This window comes from Salvelinus sp. IW2-2015, linkage group LG17 (assembly GCF_002910315.2).
Source record: "Salvelinus sp. IW2-2015 linkage group LG17, ASM291031v2, whole genome shotgun sequence".
Lineage (NCBI taxonomy): Eukaryota > Metazoa > Chordata > Actinopteri > Salmoniformes > Salmonidae > Salvelinus > Salvelinus sp. IW2-2015.
This window is the reverse complement of record NC_036857.1, coordinates 29,791,292-29,818,547: the sequence shown is the minus strand read 5'-3', so window position 1 is coordinate 29,818,547 and position 27,256 is coordinate 29,791,292. Positions and strand designations below refer to the sequence as shown.

Here is a 27,256-nt window from a genome sequence, read left to right as displayed (position 1 = left end):
TATATATAATCAGATAACACCATCCAAATTTGCAAACTCTCTTTTCTAAACTAGAAACCTGACTAATTATATTTCCATCTACTGTTCCTACATTCATATCACTCAGTCCAGGCTTGGTCTAGGCGTAAGTTGCTCCGCTGTGATTGGCTGATGACTGACACCATTTTCTGTTCCTCTCTCTCCAGGTATATGGCCCAGCTCTGAGTATTCCTTCACTCTACAGCCCACACACACACACACACACACACACACACACACACACACACACTGCTCCAGTCATTTCACCAATAAACAGACACAGACAGACTGACTGACTGACTGACTTCTGGGGCTGGAAGCGCCAGAGGAAGGAGAAGGACTGAAAGACCCCAAATGTATGTTACTGACTTCACAATGACAATAGCTGATTCACAAGCCGCACTGAGTGGAATGTTTGTTTGTTGGTTCATCTGCCCTGCTTCTCTGCTACTTAGATCAACACTGTGCTTCAAGGAGATGATCTTAAGATTCAAGAAAACAGGTTTGTCCTATTGTATACATACAAAGCCACAAATTCCTCAGGTAAATGTCATTGTTAAGCCAGAGGGATGTCATTCTACCATAAACAATAATCATGTGGAAGCTCAACATTCTGCATAGTAAAAAGGTTGTACATTTATTAGGTTTTCAATTGTTGTGTGTACAACATTTTCATAACTGCAAAAAACTGCTCAAGTGAACATAACACATTTACAGAAGACAATGTCATAGAAGATGTCATAGGCTACTGGCATCAAGGCATTTTATGTAGAAAAAAGTATTCCTTGAACGCCTTCAAATTCAAATCTCCATCTTAAGACTTTGGTATTGAAATATTTACACTGGAAACAGAAAGGAAGCCATTTCATTGGTCGGCAAAATCATTGATACCAATCATTAATGTCGTCATCTCTGCATAGTGTTTTTCTCTGCAAGTAGTGTGAACGGACCCTAACTCAGCCTTCCTCAGTAGTTGAGGACACATCTCCCTTTGCAGTTCCTGTGTCCGTCTTGGCACTTCCTGGGGCGTGGCTGATCCGTCCTCAATGCCCCGGGCATACAGACGTACCAGCTGACCATGAACCCTGGGAGGGAGGGAGGAGAGGGGGGAGGAGGGAGGGAGGGAGGGAGGGAGGAGGAGGGAGGGAGGAAGGAAGGAAGGAAACAGGACAACAAGAGAAATGAGGACAGGGTCAGAGTTGGAAAACGTGGCATTGACACTTCAAACTATCGTGCTGATCCTAACAATACTGTGCTGGCTCCAATTTTTTTTTCTCACAAAGTCCTTTCCAGCACGATTTCAGCTACTATGGTGTATGTATTACCAGGCCAGAGCAATACAACTCTGCTCAGCTCAGTAGTGCCCTCAATAGAGTGCTGACGGAATAATGTTTTATTACATAAAACTAGAAGGGGAGAGGCGATTCTGGAATATGTTCCTGGATTCATCCGATGGCATTGAGGAGTTTACCACATCAGTCACCGGACTCATTAATAAGTGCATCGACAACATAGTCCCCACAGTGACTATACATACATATCCCAACCAGAAGTCATGGATTGGCAACATCCGCACTGAGCTAAAGGCTAGTGGGGTTGGGTTAAATGTGGAAGACACATTTCGGTTTAATGCACTCAGTTGTGCAACTGACGATGTATATCCCTTCCCTAGAGCTGCTGCTTTCAAGGAGCGAGACACTAATCTGGACGCTTCTAATAAATCCTGCTATGACCTCTGACGAGCCAATAAAACTGTCAAAGCATCAATAGAGGACTAAAATCGAATCCTACAACGCTGTCTATCACGGATTACAAAGGGAAACCCAGCCGCGAGCTGCCCAGTGATGTGAACATACCAGACGAGCTAAATTCCTTCTGTCGCTTCGAGGCAAGCAACACTGAACCATGCATGAGAGCACCAGCTGTTCCGGAGGACTGTGTGATCACGCTCTCCATAGCCGATGTGAGTAAGACCTTTAAACAGGTTAACATTCACAGGGCTGCAGGGCCAGATGGATTATCAGGACGCGTACTCAGAGCAAGTGCTGACCAGCTGGCAAGTGTCTTCACTGACATTTTCAACCTCTCCCTGACCCAGTCTGTAATAACTACATGTTTCAAGCAGACCGCCATTGTCCCTGTGCCCAGGAACGCCAAGGTAACCTGTCTAAATGACTTTTGCCCTGCAGCACTCACATCTGTAGCCATGAAATGCTTTGAAAGGCTGGTCATGGCTCACATCAACACCATCATCCCAGACACCCTCGACCCACTCCAATTGGCATACCGCCCCAACAGATCCACAGATGATGCAATCTCTATTGCATTCCACACTGCCCTCTCCCACCTGGACAAGAGGAACACCTGTGTGAGAATACTGTTCATTGACTACAGCTCAGCGTTCAATACTATAGTGCCCTCTAAGCTCATCATATGCTAAGGATCCTGGGACTGAATACCTCCCTCTGCAACTGGATCCTGGACTTCCAGATGGGCCGCCCTCAGGTGGTGAGGGTAGGCAACAATACATCCGCCACCCTGACCATTAACACGGGGGCCCCTCAGAGGTGCGTGCTTAGTCCCCTCCTGTACACCCTGTTCAACCATGACTGGGTGGGTGAACAGGGAGTACCATCATTAAGTTTGCTGACGACACAACGGTGGTAGGCCTTATCACTGACGACGATGAGACAGCCTATAGGGAGGAGGTCAGAGAACAACAACCTTTCCCTCAACGTCAGCAAGACAAAGGAGCTGATGGTGGAGTGGGTCGAGAGATTTAAGTTCCTCGGTGTCCACATCACTTAGGATCTATCACGGTCCACACACCCCAACACAGTCGTGAAGAGGGCACGACAACTCGTCTACAACCTCAGGAGGCTGACCAGATTCTGCATGGGCCCTCAGATCCTCAAAATTCTACAGCTGCACCATTGAGAGCATCTTGACTGGCTGCATCACCGCTTGGTATGGCAACTGCTTGGAATCCGACTGCAAGGCACTACAGAGGGTAATGCGTATGGCCCATTACATTGCCTAGTCACTCCTAATTTTATGTACATATCTACCTCAAGTTACATCGTACCCTTGTACGTCAACTCAGTACTAGTACCCCGTGTATATAGCCAATTTATCGTTACTCGTGTATTTATTATTACGTGTTACTATTTTCTATTACTTCTCTATTTACTTTCTATGCATTGTTGGAAAGGGCCCGTAAATAAGCATTTCACTGTTTAGTCTACACCTGTTGTTTATGAAGCAAGAGCCAAATCAAATTTGATTTGATTTTAAGCAAGGGGTCAACTCCGAGTTTTAGGCCAATGAGAGACTGTCGAATTTGGTCAAGATAAAAGTGAATTACTATTTTGATAGGTTAGGCTTATTTTATTGGATAGAAGTTTTATAATGCTTTGTTTGTTTTAGTGTGGTCAGTCTACCATCTTGTTAATATAATAGATCACATTTTATAAAACCCTGTGTGTTTACTCTAGAGACTTCCTGTTTTTTTGCATGGGCTGCGTCACAGTCCACTGATAACTCCTTTATCGGTCGTTCACATATGCGGTAGATAGGCTATTGTCAGCCCCCCGTGTTTGTCAGACATGAGAGGATGCCAAAATAGTTACTTTTCACGTAATTGTCTGTCTAGTCTGAACAGTTTGAGCTAGACTTTGAGTCAAGAGGGTTAAAGGGTTAGTAGAGTCTCCAGATAATGCCTAGAGCAGACTACTAAATGTACACTGAATCTTTAATGTCAGGTAAGCCAATAAGTAGTGATTAACATGATCTGATGAGTCATCCCTTACCTGCAGGAGATCTCAGTGTGAGGCAGTATCTCTCCGTCACAGTTCCACACAGACACTGTAGGAGCCTTACTGCAGCACAAACCACACAGGAAGTCTTTCTGCCCTCGCTCCTCTCCTCTTTCTACCAGGTGCTTGTGGGAACTGCTTCGGCTTGGTCTCTTTCCTTCCTCCGTCATCCCTCCATCATTCACTCTCTCCCTCTCTTCATCCTTGTCCTCCTCTCCTCCGGTAGGGAAAGAAAAGCGTACTGCCTTCACTCGGTGGACGTCCACGAACGGCAAGTCAAACTAAAATACAGCAGATAGGAAAGATAATTTATGCATCTATTGAAATATTTCTGTCTCAGATAACTGATATTTCTATACTGCTGTGCAGTACTTGAAGCCTGGCAAGCCAGTCCACGTACAATAGAAATCTAGCTAGCAATCATGGCTGCAGGGTTTGGATTTTTAGTCTGGCTACATTTCTTGTGGCCTCGCTGAGGTGGTCTTCACCTGGTCCTGTGTGCTGGTGTGTCTGTGTAGGAAGGTGAGGAACCCTAAGGGGTGTGTGTCCCGTACGATGATCAGGTCACCTGTCCCATCGGCCAGGTGTGCGGAGGGGGACAGGCCCAGGGGACTGCGAGGACAGGAGCTGGACATACAGGTGAGCGACACAGCCCTGAACCGGCCCTCCACACTCACCCACTCACCTGCAGCACGGGGCAGAGAGAGCAGAGGAAGTTCTGTGACACACCAGGGTTTGAACTCTGCTCTCCTGCATGCCACAAGACTGTTATCCCACTGAGCTAAAGCCTAGGCATTAACTCTGAGAGCAAACATAAGACTTCCGGTCTCAGGCAAAGTTACTCACCACCACAGTGTGGTTCATTGAACCACCTCCATGCATTACATCGGATGTGTGTAGACTGGGTGTACACTGTGTAGACTTTACAGTCGTCTGTGTAGACTTTTTATAGACTGTTTGTAAGGGCCTTACCCTCAGTGTCGCTGCTGAATTGACTAAAGTGGGAGCTGTAGAGGGAACTAGCACCTGGAGAGTGGGGGAACAGTCTCTCTGTGCCATTAGAACACACACTGCACCTGGAACACACAGATTACCAACTATTACTTGTTTTACACATGATATAGGTATAGTGTAATATACCCAGTGATGTAACAACAGCACATGTTCCTGACAGCCATACATTCCATTCATATGTGTATCATCAACTCGCACTCCCTCGTAGACCCTTGGGGGTAGCTATCCATCACATACAAAAGATAGGTACAGTCTGTCAAAGACACCAGCGTCCTGTACTGTAGCATCTCACAGTCCCTTACACTCCCTCACAGACCGTGGGGCAGTTATTTCAGACAAAAGACATTGGGTATAGTCTTTCACAGAGGTAGGCTACACTCTTCTTTCACAGACACCAGCGTCTCTATCCTCTCCCAAGGAGGTGCTGTCTCTCCTTTCTTCCGGATCAGCTTGCTCTACGTTGGCATGGGAACTGCCCTCCTTAAGGTACAGATGTACACCCAACACCTGGGTCTCTGTTGCAGGTGGAAGTGACTGTAACTGAGGCAATTGAGGCTGTGTCACTTTCGCCTTCTGATGATGTAACCTAGCTCCCAGAACAGTTTCTCTCCACTGGGCTGGGATGGTTGAGGTACCATGAAATCGAAGGCAATTATTTTCTTTCAGGACCTTATATTTGAGATAGGTAGCGATATCAGAACCCCCTCTGTTACCATCAGTGAGTTGTTAATGCTGAGCTTATCAATATGCGGTCAAGAATGCACTCTCTCAATCAGAGGAGCATGTGCTACGTCTTTAACAGGTAAAGAGGGCCATCCTTTCCTTCGTCCCTTGATCAGCCTCATCTGCTGTAACTACCAGTTTGTTGTTTTGGATCTTTGTACCAGGCAGTGAGTGTCTTTATTCTCTAAGAAATATAGTTAGTTGTTACCCAGAGAGGCAGCGTGTATTGTCCCTGGGGTTGGAGAGCTGGGAGTCTGCTGGTAGGTACTGAATTACGCCTGCATAGCTCCTGTTACTTAGGTACACCATAGCACCTGGGGGAAGAGTGGTGTTAGCAGCCATCATATGTCTCGAACTCATACTGTTAACACATGGAGACCTAAACACACAGAGGGAGAGAGGATGTATTTTCTCTAATAATTATTATGTAACATGTATACACAGTACCAGTCAAAGGTTTGGACACACCTTCTCATTCCAGGATTTTTCTTTATTTTTTTACTATTTTTTACATTGTTGACTAATAGTGAAGTAAAACATATAGAATCATGTAGAAACCCAAAAAGTGTTAAACAAATCAAAATATACACTCTTTGGCATTCTCTCAACCAGCTTCATGATGTAGTCACCTGGAATGCATTTCAATTAACAGGTGTGCCTTGTTAAAAGTTCATTTGTGGAATTTCTTTCCTTCTAAATGCGTTTGAGCCAATCAGTTGTTTTGTGACAAGGTAGGGGTGGTACACAGAAGATAGCTCTATTTGGTAAAAGTACATATTATGGCAAGAATAGCTCAAATAAGCATGACAGTCCATTGTTACTTTAAGACATGAAGGTCAGTCAATGTGAAAAATGTGTGCATTTGCAAAAACCATCAAGCGCTATGATGAAACTGGCTCTCATGAGGACCGCCACAGGAAAGGAAGACCCAGAGTTACCTCTGCTGCAGAGGATAAGTTCATTAGAGTTAACTGCACCTCAGATTGCAGCCCAAATAAATGCTTCACAGAGATCAAGTAACAGACAAAACATCAAGTGTTCAGAGGAGACTGCGTGAATCAGGCCTTCGTGGTCAAATTGCTGTAAAGAAACCACTACTAAAGGACACCAATAATAGGAAGAGACTTGCTTGGACCAAGAAACATGAGCAATGGACATTAGACCTGTGGAAATCTGTCCTTTGGTCTGATGAGTCCAAATTTGAGATTTTTTGTTGCCATGTCTTTGTGAGATGCAGAGTAGGTGAATGGATTATCTCCGCATGCGTGGTTCCTACAGTGAAGCATGGAGGAGGAGGTGTGATGGTGCTTTGCTGGTGACACTCTCAGTGATTTATTTAGATTTCAAGGCACACTTAACCAGCATGGCTACCACAGCATTCTGCAGCGATACACAATCCCATCTGGTTTGTGCTTAGTGGGACTATCATTTTTTTCCCAACAGGACAATGACCCAACGCACCTCCAGGCTGTGTAAAGGTTATTTGATCAAGAAGGAGAGTGATGGAGTGCTGCATCAGATGACCTGGCCTCCACAATCACCTGACCTCACCCAATTGAGATGGTTAGGGATGAGTTATACCGCAGAGTGAATGGAAAGCAGCCAACAAGTGCTCAGCATATGTGGGAACTCCTTCAAGACTGTTGGAAAAGCATTCCTCATGAAGCTGGTTGAGAGAATGCCAAGAGGGTGCAAAGCTGCCATCAAGGCAATTTTATTTCATAGTTTTGATGTCTTCACTATTATTCTACAATGTAGAAAATAGTCCAAATAAAGAAAAACCGTGGAATGAGTAGGTGTGTTAACTTTTGACTGGTACTGTATATATTTGAATATTATGTCTTGATACAGCTTGACATAATAGACGTGACTTACTTCTTAGAGCTTGATAGTAGTGATACATATAAAGACATTTCAGGTTTATGTGGGACACAGGTGATGTGAGATATTTGTTTCTGACTGAACATTGATTTAAGGTGTAATTAGTTTGTAGGTAAGAGAGTTAATACCCTCTGACCTCCACCTTGGTCTAGCAGACAGTGTTTAAAGGGATACTTATGGATTTTGGCAATGGGTCCCTTTATCTACTTCCCCAGAGTCAGATGAACTCATGGATTCTATTTTAATGTCTCTGTGTCCAGTATGAAGGACGTTAGAGGCAGTTTCGTGAGCCAATTCAAAGAAATCCCAAATTACCAATCCCTTTAAGAAGTATTGCAGTAACAACTCAATATAATGACATGTCTCTGCTTTAGGTTCCATTTCATATACTTGAGTCACATTCCATATACAGTTTAACTTAGTAGTCCTGTCTGTGAGGCACCATCTATGATATGTCTGCAATGACCGAATCACATTGTGCCAATAATCACATGAATGCAAACCTCCTCGGGTATTATTGCTTTAATTTTCCATTACATATGTACCTGAGTAGTCATATCTGAGAGGCCCCATCCAGCGGTGTCTCTCGCTCTCAGCCAGCACGTCACCATAGAACCCGTACCCCACCAGAGACACAGAGTAACGCACCAGAGACGAGCGATGGTGGACAGAACACACATCCAGAGGCTGAGAGTCTCCTGCAATGGTTTGTGGGAAGGAGGGTTTAGAGGGGTGTCAAACTCATTTTGCCCTGGGGGCCGCATTCGTTCTTCAACGAGGTCCAGAGGGCCGCACTGAAAATGCGTTATATTTCCTCAGAGTCAATAAAATAAAACTAGTCCTCTATCCATCATTTTGAGAGTTTTCTATATTCCCGGACTCTCTAGCTTTCCTTTCAGAGATTATTAGCGAGCTGGACAGTCAAACTGTAAGGTCAATTATAATTTCTGCACAGATTCTATTTGGTTTTAGTAATTTAAAGGATATTGAGTTTGTTTCCCCTCCCCTAAAAAATATTTAATTTAAAAAATATGTTTTACTCAAACGACCGCGGGCTGGTTTGGACCCCCTCGTGGGCCGGATCCAGCCAGCGAGCCTTATGTTTGACAACCCTGGTTTAGATTATGATTTTGAATATTGGCATGAACATCACAACTCTGCCTTTGTAAAATTGTGTTGCTGCTTATGACTGCCAAAGTGGTTGCATATGGCTCCAGTAAAGCGATTCTGTTAAGTTGGCTAAAATGATTTTAAGCAACACCAGAGTTGTAGATGATACTGTATAACAAAGTCAACTACAATGTCATCTAAAATGTGCTATTATGTTTTAATAAATGTGTTCATTTATGATCATATCTCACCAATGATAATGTGCAGAGCAGAGGTCACTGGGTCGTTGACTCCCACAGTGGCGAAACACACACAGTCTGTAGAGCCTGAGGAGAGAACACACAGACTCATATCGGATACAACTCTATAGTGTCCTCCCTCCCCACCGCCTCCTCAAAACTTCAGAAGGACACGAAGAGAACATACACTTCCTTCTGAAATTTTGAGAAGAAGGTGGGAGAAGATGTGAGGAGAGATGCAAAAAATTTAGTCAGAAATGTTTATATCAACCAAATGCCTTTAATTTTTAACCAATACTGTCTATCTCACCTGCAGGAATGATGCCAATGTGAAGATCACATGACTGTAGCGTTAGGGAGGGGTCATGCTCCGATAGCCCTGCCTCCTGCTGTGTTCGGCCAATCACACCGTGCAGCAGCTCACTGAAGATTCCGTCCCCGCCCACACACACCACACTGAGGTAGAGACAAACATTAACAGTCAGTGATGTGATTCAATCCAATCCCAGGTATGTGCGAAATGGCCTCCTATTGCTTACACAGTGCACTACTTTTCACTAGAACCCACCATAGGGCTCTTGTCAAAAGTAGTGCACTATATAGTGAATAGGGTGCCAAATAGTAGACTTTTGGGACATACCCCCAGTTTAATATTATTAACAGATTGTTTTGTGTGGGTCTGACTGGCTGCCATAGTGTTACTGTTTACATGACAACATTGTAATGTCTGACGTACCCATCGAAACCAGTCAGGTCTTTCTTCAGTATGTGGTCTCTCGCCTGGTTGGCCCGTTCTGTCACTAAATGACAAAAAACAATCAGAATTTGTTTTACTACTAGAAATACAGCAATAGACCATGTTAGTATGAGCATAATCATGCCAATATCAACACACAATGCACTTTCAATGCGCCTTCTATAGACAAAATACACTTAACTACCAGTTATACCAGTTTAAGTAAGTCACAAGATTGTCGGCATTACTATTGTCTCACATGGGTCTCACCTACAACATGAGAGCTGATACCTGCCAGCTCAAACAGTGGGGCCACTAGAGAGTGATAGATCTGCCTCCCTTGTTTCTTTCCTCCAAACGGGTTGATAAACACCAACAACCTGTGAGGACGAGAGGGGCCTGGGAGAGGAGATGAGAGGATGGACAGATCGGTAGAAAGAGAGCAAATTTTAAGGAAAAGTAGAGGCAGAAAGGAGGAAACATGAGAAACGACAGAAGGCAGACATTCACACTACATAAGCATGTGTAAATAAAAGTATGCCTGTGTTTATGGGCCATAAAGTCAGGCTGTATAGTATATTATATGTAGTGGATAAGTACGAATGCCCACAAGGGACATCCTACTACAATATTAAGACTGGAGGACATGATCTTGCATTGCCTTTAAACCTAAGGGAATAAATACAGTTGAATTGTTACATTTCATTTAATTGGTGTCTTATCTCAGGACAAGTGAAGTTATCCTTACTGTGTGTTTTGAGGGCCATCCTCAGCTGGGTCATCCACTGGTCTCTGAGGTCCCTACTGGGACAGCAGAACTGGGTCCTGCCCAGGCGCCATAACAACCCATAGGACCTACTGCTGCTGCTGCGTTTCACATAGAACACTGCAGAACAGGACACACAGTCAGGAGGGGAGAGAGGGGGAGAAAGAGAGAGAGATTTCCCTCAGAATACATAGACCCACAATGAATTTAAAAACAAATCCAATTTTGATAAACTCCCATATCTATTAGGTGAAATACCACAGTGTGACATCACAGCAGCAAGATTTGTGACCTGTTGTCACAAGAAAAGGGCAACCAGTGAAGAAAAAATAAAAACCATATTTATGTTTATTTTCCCTTATGTACTTTAACAATTTGCACATTGTTACAACACTGTACATAGCCATAATATTTTGTGGGTGTAATGTTTACGGTTCATTTCTGATTGTTTATTTAACTTTTGCTTATTATCTATTTCACTTGCTTTGGCAATGTAAACATACAGTATGTGTCCCATGCCAATAAAGCCCTTTCGATTGAGAGAGTCAGCGAGAGAGATCAATCAACATAAACCTAATTACACCACAGTCAAAATATAAGTACCTTACCGATTGGGAGACACAAGCACAAAGCAAAATGCTGTGCTATCTGGCCCTAAATCGACAGTACACCATAGCAAACCATTTGACTGATCAGAACCTTTAGAAAAACCTTGACAAAGTACAGGCTCAGTGAGCACAACCTTGCCATTGAGAAGGATAGACACAGGAAAACCTGTCTCCCTGTAGAAGAAAGGCTGTGCAACCACTGCACCACAGTAGAACCTGAGATGGAGCTGCATTTCCTGACAAAACAATTAGTGTAATTTCCCCAAATTTGAAAGCTTTATTCAAGGTTTCAAAGACCTCTCTGATGAGAATAGGTTACCTGTCCTGTTGGGGGAAGACGCAGAGAGCTGTGCATTGGCAGCGCCCTACATTGCTGCCTGCCATAAAATGAGGGACAGTGTCTGACAGACCAACCGGCACATGTCCTCTATGCCATTATTATTGTTATTGTCCATTGTCTGGTTATTTTTTACCCTTGATTATTGTTGTTACTGATTATCCCATTGACTCTTTATATGCACATTTCACTGACTTTTCCCCCTACAAATAACTTGTTTTAGTTGGATTTTGTATTGTGTTTAATATTGGCCCCGCTCATGTCTCTGACCTGGGGTAGTAACATAACTCACCTGTGAATTCTCTGTCTGTGTCTTTAGCTACTGACCTCTGGGGTAGAACCTGCACACGCCCCTCCTCCACACCAATAACCTCAGATACTGGTACTGAAACTGTGATCACAGACAGACAGACACACACCATTATGATATTTGGCCTTTAAAGGTGCAATATGCAGAAATCGCCTAGTTCGCCTAATTTTAATTTGTGACAAAACAAGCAGTAATTGTGTAGAGAATCATTTTACCATCTAAACCGCTGTGAAATGACTTTTACATAACCAAAAATGTTGTATTTTCAGCTGTTTGAAGCTGGTGTACAAAACCGAAAGTAAAAGAGCAAAAAACGAAACGTACTGCAATAGGTAACTTTTTGAGCGACCCTACCAAATTCACGTGCTTATTGAAAATATATTTCACAATGGTTTAGATGGTACAATGAACTGAAATTAGGCAAACTATTAGTATATTAGCAACCAGGAAATGGCAGAGCAATTTCTACATATTGCACCTTTAAGAATGGGAAGCATAGAAATATCGCACATAGAACATATCTACCACTTCTTAGACTTGCTTTTAATGAAAATGACAGATCTATAGCTCATATTTCTATGTACATTTGGTCAGGTCGCCCAAAAAGCTTTAACCTAATAATGCTCTTGTGACTCTTGATTTGTGTGCGTGTGCGTGCATGTGCATGTGCATGTGTTTTCTTTGTTTTGACTGTGTTAAGTTATCTGTAAGTTGTGTTTCGTGTTGGTGCTGTATAACTTGTAATTCACCTTTACTGGAAAAGGAACATTCTTCATGAGTACAGTGACTAATAATGTCTGTTTATACAATTCTTTATGCTAAAATTTGGGTAAAAACACGCACTACTTACTAACCTACTAACTTACATACAAAATTGATCTAATTATTTTTGTTTGTTTAAATAACTCTTTACATTTTACCACTAACATTTAGCCTGTCTATATCAGTCTCCACTTGCATGTTGTCTCCAAGACAGGTTTGGTGACTTTCTGTTAGTGGCGCATAGAACAAATTCGCTCTACTTACAAGCACTGGTAATGCTGGTGTGATGGAATCATACTACATGAGGCTACCCAAGTGTTCCTTTTATTTCCTTTAATCTCAGAGTGAAAGAGATTGTTATGCAGTTATTACCAGGCAATTTAAGATAAAATCCTATATAAATCTTATATAAGCCAGACACACACACACACACACAGACACACTTATATAACACAGACACACACTATATACATTTTTATTTTAAAGAAATGTATATAATGAAATGTGCGCATTAAAAAAGAGAGCGAGTCGCATAGATGCCGTGCATGATGAAAGTGATCGATAAAAGGATAAAAGGCACTCACCGGTCTTCTTATCGCGGTTCTTCTTATCAAGCTCAGTCCAGTTGAGGTGACAGCCAGTAAGTGCTGCCCGGTAACGTTTCTTACCGACCCATAGACTGGACTCCAACCATACTGGATCTACGTCCATACTACATGTATCTCTATAAACATATATAGAGAACTACAATCCTGTCTATCTCACTATCGCAGAAGAATGTCGGCAAGGGTAAAACAACGTATTCAACACATTACTCCAATAATTCCATGCAATTGATGAACTCTCAAGATAACAGCTCCATTCTGAGAACAATGTCTCGTTGTCTTTTTTTATTTAAATGTAACCTCTATTTAACTAGGCAAGTCAGTTAAGAACAAATTCTTATTTACAATGACGGCCTACATCTTAAGTGTTGTTCAGATACCATAAAGCTCTGATAAGACCAAAAAGATAGGGAACTAGACCCGCCAGCAAAACTTTTCAGTATCTGTAAAGTCCCTCCCTTTACAGTAACACGTTTGTCAGTGACAGGTAGGATGCTGTTCTAAAAAATATGTTGTTTTCCTTATATCCCTCCCTCCATCTCTCACCTGTCTGCAACATTTGCATGCTGCTCTCTGATTGGATGTTGAAACCTGTGCTGCAGGTTAATTCGCATAAATTGTCATGTCAAAATATTGGATTCCTTTGACTCTTTAGCCACTTTTAAATGCTCTGTATGAATTAATACATTTCATAAGCCTTGTTTTCTTTCTAAAGCCAGGTCTAGTCTGTATTACCTAAATTTGAATGCACATTGAATTGAGAAGTTGCCTATGATGTTGACTTAATAAGCCTATTTATATGTTTTAATCAACATAATACTTTGGTATTGCACTGATTATTGCCAATGCTAGCAACATTTTTGAATGAGCATTGTGCATAGATTGTGGAGAATTTTGATTTGCACTTGATTTATGGTAGCTCATCCTGCTTGCGCCAGGTAACACAGTTTTCCCTGTTACATTCAATAGCTATATTTCCATTACATTAACCACGGTACATGAAAACTTAAGCTAAAAATTACATTTTGTGTGTATTACTTCATCACACACAGATTTTTTGTTGTGGGTGGAAACACATCACTGGCAGGAACATGCATATTTTCTTTATCCGTCCCAAAAAAGTATAATTAATTTGTTTGTACTTTCTCTTGTTTACTGTGTCATTTTTCTCACCTGTGGAATGTTGTAGGTGCCTACAGGGTAAAAAGAGCAATTCAACCAGTTTTGATAAGAGAAAAGAACATTTGGCTCCATTGCACTCCATTAGAAAAGGGCCACGGTACCAATCACGGCCTGCTCTAGCCTTTAGTGCACCCGCTCTTGACAGCGGAGAGAAAAATGTCAGTTTTAATGAAAATTTTCTGCAAATCTACACATTTTGCCATTGGGCGGAGAGAACATTTAGCAATTTTATAATGAATTTCATGCAATTCTACTCATTTTGCAATGGCACAGAGAGACATTTGCGCAGTCTTAAAGCAAATGTCCTGCAATTCTACCCATTTTGCCATGACTTATGCCATGCTATCTGAGCGAGAGTGACTAACAAAATCAATGGGGGGCCCCTGGAGGGTCGGTATTTGGCCATGATTACTACAAGTTTAGATAACAGGCTAGACTAACTTACCAATCTAAATATTGTTAACTGCTTAGCTGATTGAGTGATTATCAGTGACTGACAAAACAAGATAAAAACTGCTGATGCACAGCCACATTTCCAACTTGCACCTTGTGTATTCTACTATTCTAACTCGCAACGGTAAATTGAGACCCTGACGGAGTTCCCCCCAAAAGGATAATAATAATAACAAAACAAAAAATTGGGGGTTGGGGCCGGTTATGTTTCTTATGCCTGGAGTCGGCCCTGATGCCAATATATTTGACCATCTGTACTCTAGTACTACCACGGACTACCATGTGAATTCTGTAGTTCCTCTTACTGTTCCTAAGTAGTGTGTAGCAACTGTTGCTACCATATGCACCTGCCAGTGCAACAAGGATGAGTGAGTCTTAGGAAAGGACTGTATAGAAGGAGGGTTCAGATTAATATATTTATATCATATAGCATTTCCAGAAAGCATGGACTATTGAGTCATTATTAGTTTTACACTTAAGACATGACTCTGCCTTTGTGCTGGAGAATTTGTGAATTTTGTCTCTTGCATTATAAATTCTATACATTAGTTTATACTGGATTAAGCGTACATTTTCGTTAACTGTAATTTCGTTAGTTATGCTCCAACTTTTCCTCCATCTTGTGCCAACATCAGTTACTTTTAAGTCATTTCAGTATTTTTGTTAATGATTATTATAATTTTATGACAGGACAAGACAACCATAAGAACTGAGGACAATGTACTTAACAATACATAAACAGACAGACAAATACACACGATACAACACATTTGGAAAAGACAGTTATCATCAATGCAATGGTGTAGCCTAATACAAAAAGAAATAAGGGCAAAACTTTGTTAGCTTACACTCCATGGCATTTGGAACATTTGCCTTTCTAATAACATATATTTGCTTGAATTAATATTGTTCAATAGAACTCTAGTCAACTTAGTTTTTAAAAAATGCCGAAAGAGCAGAGGTGTGGACTTGAGTCACATGACTTGGACTCGAGTCAGACTCGAGTCACAAATATGATGACTTGCAACTCGACTTTGACTTTAACACCAATGACTCGTGACTTAACTTGGACTTGAGCATTAACTTGATACCCTCCCCATGTCCAAATATGAAAAATTATGCTATTAAAAAAAGTGTGCAGCGCATCAACTCTTCATTTAACAGATTACAGTTTGAATCAAACAGCAGCCAATCAAATTGTGCCAGCTGAGAAAATGTTGCGCGTGGCAGTGCCGAGTGAACGTCATCGGGTGAATTCAGATGGAGCCCTTGGAAAGATGATACCCAAAATTATTATTTTCGGATATAAAGACTACGCTGTATCAACAAAAAAACAGATTGCAACTTGCAAAACATGTGGGAAGAAAATGACAGACGGAGGTGCAACTCTGTTCGACATTTGAAGCTGCACATAGAACGCTAAGTAGGTGCTGATATAGCCAACAGCTATATCATTCATAACTTTGCTAGTGTAGCATGTTGGCTTACGTAATGTTAAATCAAGGAGCATCCACACAGTCAGTCAGTGCGGGAACGTGATCATTGCACCCAAGATTGAGCTACAACTGGTTATCTTATTAAATATTTTATTTGTTTACATGACCTGGTATGATGATGTGTTGATCAGTAAAGAGTTTAAAGTTGTTATTTTTTTGTTTCTGCCCAAAGTCGACCTTTAAGAAGAGAAATTGTAGAAATATGCAGGTTTAGCCATAATTCTAACTTTGTGGCTGTGGGAAGTATTGATGCTTTAAAGGTTGCTGTTTTGAATAGAGCCCTACAGTGGGCGCCTCATAATACCCATAAAACCTAGCGGTCAAACACAGAAACGGTTCCAATCATCTTTCCACCATTCATTTTTCACATCGTGAATTTTACAAACACTTCAAATGAAGTATGTGTTTGGTGTAGGCTTAACTTGGTTTGACGTTTTGATAACCGTGTAATTCTCTCTCGGACAAGGTGAGTTTTATTAATATATTTTCCTTTATTTTCTCCCAAAAATGTAAAATGCTAATTAGCAACAGAGAAGACCTCAGCAAGACTACAAATCCTGCAGGAAGCTCTGCATGTCATCTCTAGCCGTCACTGTCATCTACCGTTCTTTCACCACTGCGATCAGAGACCAGTGCCAAATCCATGATGAATCCATGTGCTGTATTGAAATTAATTGAATTAAGTGTTGAACTTCTTCTGTCCCCTTTCTCTGTCTTAGCTAGCCAATGACTACACTTTAGCTAGCTAGTTAGCAGAGCGGTAGATATTTTTATTTATTTTGTATTACTTAGCCTAGATAATTGTTTGTACAGGATGTCGACTTTGGTGTCTATTTCAGACCTTATGACATTTTTTCACGGATGAGAATAAGAACATTAAAAGGGGAGAAGACCACTACAAGTCTGGCTATGTGGAGAAGACCAGCTATAGTGAGGGGCAACTTGCTGGTTTGGTCAGGGCCAACATGAGGGATAAAGTTTATCCTGTGTCGGTGAGTGTAGCTATTAAGGTAAGTTTGAGCATCTTAGCATTACAATGTGTTCTATACAGCTGTCAACATTCTACAAGGAAAGAGCCACTAAATCAATTATATAATCATTAACCAGATTACCCTGGATACCAGATAGATGAGTGATAACTGTTTTAGAATGTTGTAATTTTTTTTATTGACATTCAGAATTGACTTTGTTTAGACATCCAGCCAGTATTGTATAATGAACCAAAATATTAAAAAATATATATAAATGGAACAATTTCACAGATTTTACTGAGTTACAGTTCATATCAGGAAATCAGTACTTTGAAATAAATGAATTAGGCCCTAATCTATGGATTTCACATGACTGGGCAGGCCCACCCACTTGAGGGCAAGGCCCAGCCAAACAGAATGAGTTTTTCCCAACAAAATGGCTTTTTATTACAGACGGAAATACTCCTGTTTCATCAGCTGTCTGGGTGGCTGGTCACAGAAGATCCCGCAGGTAAAGAAGACGGATGTGAAGGTCCTGGGCTGGAGTGGTTACACGTGGTCTGCGGTTGTGAGACCCAGTTGGACGTACTGACAAATTATCTAAAATGACGTTGGAGGCGGCTTATGGTAGAGAAATGAACATACGATTCTCTGGCAACAGCTCAGGTGGACATTCCTGCAGTCAACATGCCAATTGCACGCTCCCTCAAAACTTGAGAAATCTGTTGCATTTTGTTGTGTGACAAAACTGCACATTTTAGAGTGAGTGGCCTCTTATTGCCCCCAGCACAAGGTGCACCTGTGTAATGATCATGCTGTTTAATCAGCTTCTTGATATGCCACACCTGTCAGGTGGACAGATTATCTTGGCAAAGGAAAGTATACACATTTGTGCAAAAAAAAAAGAGAAATAAGCTTTTTGTGTATATGGAACATTTCTGGGATCTTTTGTTTCAGCTCATGAAACCAACACTTTACATGTTGCCTTTATATTTTTGTTCAGTATAGTTTCATGACCAAAGACAAATCTTCAAAGTCAGAGTGTTTATTTATTCTGAGTGGTACATGCATTCAGTCTTGATCTATAGGATCCTTCCCACTTTATGATTGATATGTCAAGTTATTAATTAAAAGTTTAGGGAAAAACTACACTTGTCCTCGTGTGAAAATGACAGTTTATTAAATATTCTACAGCTGTAATGTCATCAATCAAATCCAACTTTATTTATATAGAGCCTTTCTTACAACAAATGCATTTCAAGGTGTTCAAAGTCATGCAAGGAAAGTCATGTGGCACTTAACATCCTTCCTCTCGGCAGGTCTCTATAGGTGACCAGGGGATTCTCTCTACCACATGTGAATGCCTCTGTGGAGCTCATCAGTGTAGTCATGCAGCCTATTTTGGCGGTTCACAATATCGGCCGCAATGTAGAATGCGAGTGGAGGAAGCAGCAGGAGGCTATATGGCAGGCAACAGTTGGACAGTGCACCATCATGAGGAGAGGGAGGTTGATGGCCAGCAATTATGGATCAGTGGTTAGGGCCATGCGCGTTACTCCGTCGCTGCTACAAAGGGTCCTCATATCACAGTCGTTGGATGGGGTTTTGTCTGTAAAGTGGGACACATAAAGAAGAGGAGGGCATCAAGGCATTCAAAGCGGCTACAGGGAAGGATGTACAGGAGTCAGGGCTTTGGGTCACGGGGTCCGGGATCCTTGGTGCCTCACCGGATGGTCTGGTGGCCACCACAGCAGTGGTGGAGTTCAAGTGTCCCTATGGTGCAAGGGACCTTACCATTGAAGAGGCAGTGAAGTCAAAGGATTTCTATCAAGGAGGGAGTGTCTTACCGCCTCTGTGAAGACCATCCTTACTGTCACCAGGTCCAAGGTCAGCTCCACATCATTGGAAGGGACACCTGCTTCTTTGTTGTGTGGACCACCAAAGCCTCCATCACCATCCCCATCCAGCGTGACGACTTCTGACAGACTCGTACTGACAGGAGGAAAAATATCTGTTTTCATGGAAGCCAATGTTCCCAAAAATATTCCACATAGTTCATACACACACACTAGGCTCCTAGAATAGTTCATATTACATACAAGTTTTGCGCAAAGCAGCCAACTAAAGTAATTTTGTTAACTTTACCATGGGCACAGTGGGAATTTATATGTGTGATGTTCAAATGATTTCTTATACACCCTGTGTTTTACTTGCTGAGGCCCCAGCCATCCCTGCCCGTACCTGACATTATTGAAAAACAAGTGAACAATGACTAAAGATCATACACAAACAATAGGCTTCTAGAATAGGTTATATTACATTTAAGTTTTGCTCAAAACAGCCAACTAAAGTAATGTACAGTTGAAGTCGGAAGTTTACATACACCTAAAAGTATGATCTTTGTCCCCATAAGCAGTTGCAAACCGCAGTCTGGCTTTTTTATGGCGGTTTTGGAGCAGTGGCTTCTTCCATGCTGAGCGGCCTTTCAGGTTATGTCGATATAGGGCTCGTTTTACTGTTAATAGAGATACCTATGTGCCTATTTCCTCCAGCATCTTCACAAGGTACTTTGCTGTTGTTCTGGGATTGATTTGCACTTTTCGCACCAAAGCACGTTCATCTCTAGGAGACAGAATGCTTCTCCTTCCTGAGCGATATGACGGATGCATGGTCCCATGGTGTTTATACTTGCGTACTATTGTTTGTACAGATGAACGTGGTACCTTCAGGCGTTTAGAAATTGCTCCCAAGGATAAACCAGACTTGTGGAGGTCTACAATTTTTTTTGGAGGTCTTGGCTGATTTCTTTTGATTTCCCCATGATGTCAAGCAAAGAGGCACTGAGTTTGAAGGTAGGACTTGAAATACATCCACAGGTACACCTCCAATTGACACAAATTATGTCAATTAGCCTATCAGAAGTTTCTAAAGCCATGACATAATTTTCTGGAATTTTCCAAGCTGTTTAAAGGCACAGTCAACTTAGTGTATGTAAACTTCTAACCCACTGGAATTGTGAATCAGTGAATTCTAAGTGAAATAATCTGTCTGTAAACAATTGTTGGAAAAATTACTTGTGTCATGCACAAAGTAGATGTCCTAACCGGCTTGCCAAAACTGTAGTTTGTTAACAAGAAATTTGTGGAGTGGTTGAAAAACAAGTTAACGACTCCAACCTAAGTGTTTGTAAACTTCCGACTTCAACGGTAGTTAACATAAGTTAAATCACAAAGGCTGGTCACAGTTTCATTCAGTAGTACAACACAATTCACATTGTATGTTATCATGGGCACAGTGGGAATTTATATATTTGATGTTTAAATGACGTCTTACCCCCAGAGTAAGAGAGAGAGTACACCACTTCCAGCAGATCTCCTTGCTGAGAGTGGCGTTGATCATGCACTGCTTCTCGTGGGGTGAGCCTGACGTTCCGCATGTCACGCCTCATATCTAAAACATGGAGAAAAAGGGACATAAAGTAAACATTTCGATACATCTACAAATTCAATGTTTTACACAATATTGTATCATATTTGATGAGTTACTGACCTGTTACCGTCTACAGGCTCGATGTTGGACAAATTCAGGTATGTTTATGCCCGTTTTGTTCGGTTTGCTTCCGTTTAAGAAAAGTTTTTCAACAGAATCGTCAGAATGAATACACCCCTGATCACATGCAAACAGTTCACTTTCATAGCAGCCACATACAAACAGCATGATCATTTTGGTCATTGTAGAATTGCTTCTTGCATCTACGCGCTCTCCTCCTCTCACCTTTTACCTTTGCTTGTGGACTTCACTCCACAACACATCAGCTGCCTGTGACCAGGCGAAAAAACTTTTCCAAGCCAAAACTTCATATCATAACCACTAACCACTACACACAGCTTACATCGTTAATGTCACCATATTAGCTAAAGTCATAGCTAGTCAACATAGCTACGATAACTAACGCGTTAGTAAACATGCTACAATCATGCAATACCATGTACAGTCAGCAAGTAGTTTAGCAGTTACAGCGGCGGGCCCACGTGGCAATATATTAATAAAACCAAAAGCTTACCATGTCTAGCTAACATAGAATCCCTCTAGCAGCGAATGCAGGTAGCTAACATAGCATACCTCTCTGTTTGAACAGGGTGTTTGAGTAGGCTAAACTAGCTAGCTGCATTCACTAGCTAAGTGAAAGTGAAAAAAATACAACAAAATATAGCTAGCTCTCTCTCTCTCTTGCTTCTCCTTCATTTTTAAATAAATACATTTGTTCAAAACTGTTATTCTATTATCTTTCTCTCTCTGTGTCAACTACTCACCACATTTTATCCTCTGTAGTGTTAACTAGCTGCACTGTATCTTATGCTTTCAGAACTAGATTCATTCTCTGATCCTTTGATTGGGTGGACAACATGTCAGTTCATGCTGCAAGAGCTCAATAGACATTCTCCGGAAGGTGGTGAGAACCATGAGCCTCCTAGGTTTTGAACCCAATGTACACAGAGGACGATGGAAACTATCTGTCCTCCAGCTACACCATGGTGCCACCATAGAGAGTGCTGTTGAGGCTACTGTATACCTTCATTGCAAAATAGTATGTTTTCAATTATTTGGTGACATGAATATATTTAGTATAGTTTTATCTGAAAAGGATAACTTTTTTAATTTTCCACTATTTCAATTTTTATGAAATTCACTAAGGATGATCCTCCCCTTCCTCCTATGAGGGTCTTCCACTGATGTGAGTGGGACATTTCTGCTGGGATGGAAGAATTATCTGGAATGCTCAACTAGATGATCAGGACAGTCTAAGGTACTATTTGCCTGAAGAGGTGAAGTATTGAAAGGAGTTATACGATTGTACTTCTGATTCTAATTCTCAAGAGGAAAGTAAAAACTGTCAGCCTTCAGATCACTGAGGAGAACCAACAGTGATAGGGGGATCGTTTGAAAGGGACTGACATGCAGGGATGGAACATAAGGATTTTGTGCACAGCAGACCACTATTTATACTAACCCAGGTAACATTCAGGTCATTAATCTGTGGTATGCAATGTTTGTAAAGGCAAAATTTCACTGCTGTGTCAGGCTAGTTTGGCACATTGTCTACTAGCCCAGTCTGAAAAGTACTAGCCTTGGGATAGCTTCATTTCCATCCCTGCTGACATATATAACTAACTTCACAGGTCATTTGATTAGTCATGTACAACAGATGCACTCGTGAAACAAAACCTTGTTTTGTATGGGAAAACATTGAGCCCACAAGTCAGGTTGCTGAATCGAATCCCCAAACTAAGTAAAAATCTCTCGTTCCGCCCCTGAGCAAGGCAGTTAACCCACAGTTCCCCGGGCGCCGAAGACGTGGATGTCGATTATCGCCTGTAGGGAAAGTCTAACTACACCACGGTATGAGAAGGTGCAATGTTAGCTAGTTAACGTTAACTAATGTAGCCAACTAGCCAAACAAGTTGCCTAACCAGCTAGCCCACCAGGTGAAATTTAAGTAGCTATATCCCTGCCCTGGTAGGCTAACGTTAGCTAGCATGTCACCACGTGAAAAAATATGACTACAAACCGTGAGCTAACGTTAACTAGCTGGCTAGCTCACAAAGGTCACAAGTCATTATGCTAGCCTATGCTGGTTTTCCTTTACTTGTAAGAAAGGTAGCATGCATTGTACATGTAACTACTGTCGGTGGTTATCTAGCTAATTTTAAAAAGCATCTAGCTAACCACAGATCTTTGGCCTAACCAAAATAGCTTGTTAGCAACTAGCAAAGGCCTTATCTTATCACACAGCTCCAGCGACTCGTGTCACTTACAGAGGCCAGAAAATGATCAAATGCATGTGTGCTTATCGGAATACTGTTTACAAATCAGTACATAGCACAGAACCATCCTCGCTTCTGATCGATGGCGAGACCTGAAGTTAGCTTGTTAGCAACAAAGGCCAGTGTAATTAAAAACATTCTAATAATTTTAAAAAATGCTACGGTAACTCGTTAGATAATTTGAAAAATGCTAAACAAGAATACACACAAGAAATAAAAGCTATCAATTATTTACACGATAAATTAAAAAGGCTATAATATCTACTTGCTACTTGTCGATGAGAGTTTGCATAGAGAAATGCGGAGATTTTTCCCACCTCCTGCCTTGAGTAATTACGTCAAAGCTTGCGAGTATGACAGCCACATGAGCGGCTAATTAGCATTTAATTTTTGGTGAATATATTGATAAAAGTTACCTCGTTTGTGTAACGCCCTGATCTATTTCACCTGTCCTTGTCCTTGTCTCCACCCCCCTCCAGGTGTTGCCCATCTTCCCCTGGGTACTTATACCTGTGTTCTATGTTTGTCTGTTGCCAGTTCGTCTTGTTTGTCAAGTCAACCAGCGTTTTGTCTCAGCTCCTGCTTTCCCCCCCCCCCACTCTCTTTTTCTCAACCTCCTGGTTTTGAACCTTGCCTGTCCTGACTGAGCCCGCCTGCCTGACCTCTCTGCCTGCCCCTGACCCTGCCTGACATCCTGTACCTTTGCCCCTACTCTGAATTACCGACCTCTGCCTGAGCCTGCCTGCCGTCCTGCCCCACCATCTCTGGATTTTCAACCCCTGCCTGCCTTGACCTGTCGTTTGCCTGCCCCTGTTGCTGTAATTAACATTGTTACTTCAACACCGTCTGCATTTGGGTCTTACCTGCAACGTGAAAGTCCGAGAGAGATTTGTGTGGTTATCAAAACGCCAAGCCAGGGTAAGACTACACAACACAGACCTTATGAAGTAGTTCTAAAATCCCCTATGGAAAAATCTATGATGGAAAAATTATTGGAACCATTTCCGGATTTTACCGCTAGGTTTAATGGGTATTATGACTCATACTGTGGTACTCAATACCTGAGCCAACAAGGTAGGAGAAAATAGTTGCTGTGTCCATGAGCAAGACACTTAACCCAAATTATAAACTGGTTGGTTCGAGTGCTGATTGGCCAACAGCCGTGGTATATCAGACTGTATACCACGGGTATGACAAAACATTTATTTTTACTGCTCTAATTACGTTGGTAAGGCACCTTGGGGATTTGTGGTATATGGCCAACATACAGTACCACGGCTAAGGGCTGTGTCCAGGCACTCCGCAATGTGTCGTGTTTAAGAACATCCCTTAGCCATGGTATATTGGCTAAGGGATGTTGGGCAAAACTAAACATGGCGGTGTTCGCCTTAGCAATCTCACTGGAATAAAGACCTCCTCCATTCCTGCCATTATTGAAAGAGATTGTGATACCTCACATCTCAAAATAGGGCTACTTAATGTTAGATCCCTCACTTCCAAGGCAGTTATAGTCAATTAACTAATCACTGATCATAATCTTGATGTGATTGGCCAGACTGAAACGTGGCTTAAGCCTGATGAATTTACTGTGTTAAATGAGGCCTCACCTCCTGGTTACACTAGTGACCATATCCCCCACGCATCCCGAAAATGCGGAGGTGTTGCTAACATTTACGATAATAAAAAAAAAACGTTTTTGTCTTTTGAGCTTCTAGTCATGAAATCTATGCAGCCTACTCAATCACTTTTTATAGCTACTGTTTACAGGCCTCCGGGGGCATATACAGCGTTCCTCACTGAGTTCCCTGAATATCTATCGGACCTTGTAGTCATGGCAGATAATATAATTTTTTGGGGTGACTTTAATATTCACATGGAAAAGTCCACAGACCCACTACAAAAGGCTTTCGGAGGCATCAACTCAGTGGGTTTTGTTCAACATGTCTCCGGACCTATTCACTGCCACAGTCATACTCTGGACCTAGTTTTGTCCCGTGGAATAAATGTTGTGGATCTTAATGTTTTTCCTCATAATCCTGGACTATCGGAACACCATTTTATTACATTTGCAATTGCAACAAATAATCTACTCAGACCCCAACCAAGGATCATCAAAAGTCAAGCTATAAATTCTCGGACAACCTAAAGATTCCTAGATGCCCTTCCTGTCACGTTCCTGACCTATTTCTGTTTATTTGTTGTATTGTGTAGTTGGTCAGGACTGAGTTTGGGTGGCATTCTATGTGTCTGTTTCTATGTTGGTTTAAGGGTTGCCTGGTATGGCTCTCAATTAGAGGCAGGTGTTTTGCGTTCCTCTAATTGAGAGTCAATTTAGGTAGGTTGTTTCACAGTGTTCTGTGTGGGTGGTTGTCTCCTGGTTCATGTTTTCGTCGCACCATACGGGACTGTTCGTTTGTGTTGTACATCAGTCATTTATGTGTAGGCTATTTTCCCTGTTCTCGTGTTTAATTAAGTTCGTCGTTCAGGTCTGTCTACTCCGTTGTTGTTTTGTTAGATTATAGTGAAGTTCCGTTTCGTCTTGCTTTAATAAATATTATGTTCACAACCCGCTGCGCCTTGTTCCCTCAATACTCCTCCTTTTCGGTTAAGAGGAGAGGACCACCGTTACACTTACAGACTCCCTCCATCCTACCCAAGGACGTCAGAGTACAAAAATCAGTTAACCACCTAAACTGAGGAACTCAATTTAACTTGCGCAATACCCTAGATGCATGGCACCCCTAAAAACAAAAAAACATTTGCTCTAAGAAACTAGCTCCCTGGTATACAGAAAATAACCGACCTCTAGAGGCAAGCTTCCAGAAAATTGAACGGAAATGGCGCTAACCAAACTGAAAGTCTTCCGACTAGCTTGCAAGACAGTACCGTTTATAGTATTGAGACCCCTCACTGCTGCTCGATCATCCTATTTTTCCAACTTAATTGAGGAAAATAAGAACAATCCTAAATTATTTTTGATACTGTCGCAAAGCTAACTAAAAAGCAGCATTCCCCAAGAGAGGAGTTTTCACTTCAGCAGTGATTACATCATGATATTCTTTGAGAAAAGATCATGATCATTAGAAAGCAAATTACACGACTCCTCTTATATATATAAAAAACTTTCGCCATATATCGAAATCTCCCATTCATCTAAAAAAAAAAATAAAAAAAGCTGTTGCGCAGCAACTCACTGCCCTCCTGAATACAAACAATGTATATGAAACGCTTCGTCTGGTTTAGACCCCATCATAGCAGTGAGACTTCACTTGTGAACGGTGGTAAATGACCTTTAATGCGTCAGACCGAGGCTCTGCATCTGTCCTCGTGCCTCCTAGACCTTAGTGCTCCTTTTGATACCATCGATCCCACATTCTTGTTGAGAGATTGGAAACCAAATTCGTCTACAACGTACAGTTCTGCCTGGTTTAGATCTTATCTGTCGGAAAGATATCAGTTTGTCTCTGTGAATGGTTTGTCCTCTGACAGATAACTGTAAATTTCGGTGTTCCTCAAGGCTCCGTTTTAGGACCACTATTGTTTTTACTATAATTACCTCTTGGTATGCATTCAGAAACATAATGTTAACTTTCACTGCTATGCGGATGACACACAGCTGTACATTTTGATGAAAAATGGTGAAGCCCCAAAATTGCCGTCCCTGCAAGCCTGTGTTTCAGACATAAGGAATGGATGTGGCACATGTCTACAGAGATGCTTGTCTAGGTCCCAAGAAACAAAGATCTTCTGTTGAAGTCTGACAATTAATCTTGATGGTTGTACATTCGTCTCAAATAAAACTGTGAAGGACTCTCTCTTTTGACGACATTATCAAGACTGTTTCAAGGACAGCTTTTTTCCATCTACGTAACATTGCAAAATCTGAACTTTCTGTCCAAAAATGATGCAGAAAAATGAATCCATGCTTTGTCACTTCTAGGTTAAACTACTGCAATGCTCCTACTTTTCGGCTACCTGTCACGTTCCTGACCTATTTCTGTTAGTTTGTTGTATGTGTTAGTTGGTCAGGACGTGAGTTTGGGTGGGCATTCTATGTTGTCTGTTTCTATGTTGGTTTAAGGGTTGCCTGGTATGGCTCTCAATTAGAGGCAGGTGTTTGGCGTTCCTCTAATTGAGAGTCATATTTAGGTAGGTTGTTTCACAGTGTTCGTTGTGGGTGGTTGTCTCCTGTGTCTGTATGTATGTTCGTGCCACACGGGACTGTAGCGTTTGTTTGTAGTCGTGTACCTGTTATTGCGTTCTTCACGTTATATGTAAGTTCGTGTRCAGGTCTGTCTTCARCGTTTTGTTGTTTTGTAAAATTATCAAGTGTTCTTCGTGTGTTTAGTTTCGTCTTGTTAATAAATCATTATGGCATCATACCTCGCTGCACATTGGTCTTCAG

General features: G+C 41.7%; 1 protein-coding gene across 1 annotated transcript; it reads right to left on the bottom strand.

Moving 5' to 3' along the window:
- Positions 1-654: 654 nt before the first annotated feature.
- LOC111976222 (ceramide kinase) lies at positions 655-13,403 on the bottom strand. Its single transcript, XM_024004969.2, has 13 exons — positions 12,904-13,403; positions 11,540-11,638; positions 10,285-10,422; positions 9,807-9,935; positions 9,537-9,600; positions 9,111-9,256; positions 8,813-8,887; positions 7,997-8,149; positions 5,779-5,884; positions 4,806-4,909; positions 4,322-4,518; positions 3,828-4,114; positions 655-1,103 (listed from the first exon to the last, which is right to left on the bottom strand). Exons 1-13 carry the CDS (start codon positions 13,028-13,030, stop codon positions 884-886), a joined length of 1,845 nt encoding a protein of 614 aa, XP_023860737.1. The 5' UTR covers positions 13,031-13,403; the 3' UTR covers positions 655-883.
- Between the last annotated feature and the right edge of the window lie 13,853 nt (positions 13,404-27,256).

What these genes read in the sequence shown, in the direction of transcription:
- LOC111976222 (XM_024004969.2), bottom strand. Translation starts at nt 13,030, where the DNA reads ATGGACGTAGATCCAGTATGGTTGGAGTCCAGTCTATGGGTCGGTAAG. An exon ending in TATCAGCTCTCATGTTGTAG is followed by an intron (nt 9,601 to 9,806) that starts GTGAGACCCATG and finishes TTTGTCATTTAG; the next exon opens with TGACAGAACGGGCCAACCAG. An exon ending in CATTGGCATCATTCCTGCAG is followed by an intron (nt 8,888 to 9,110) that starts GTGAGATAGACA and finishes TTCTCTCCTCAG; the next exon opens with GCTCTACAGACTGTGTGTGT.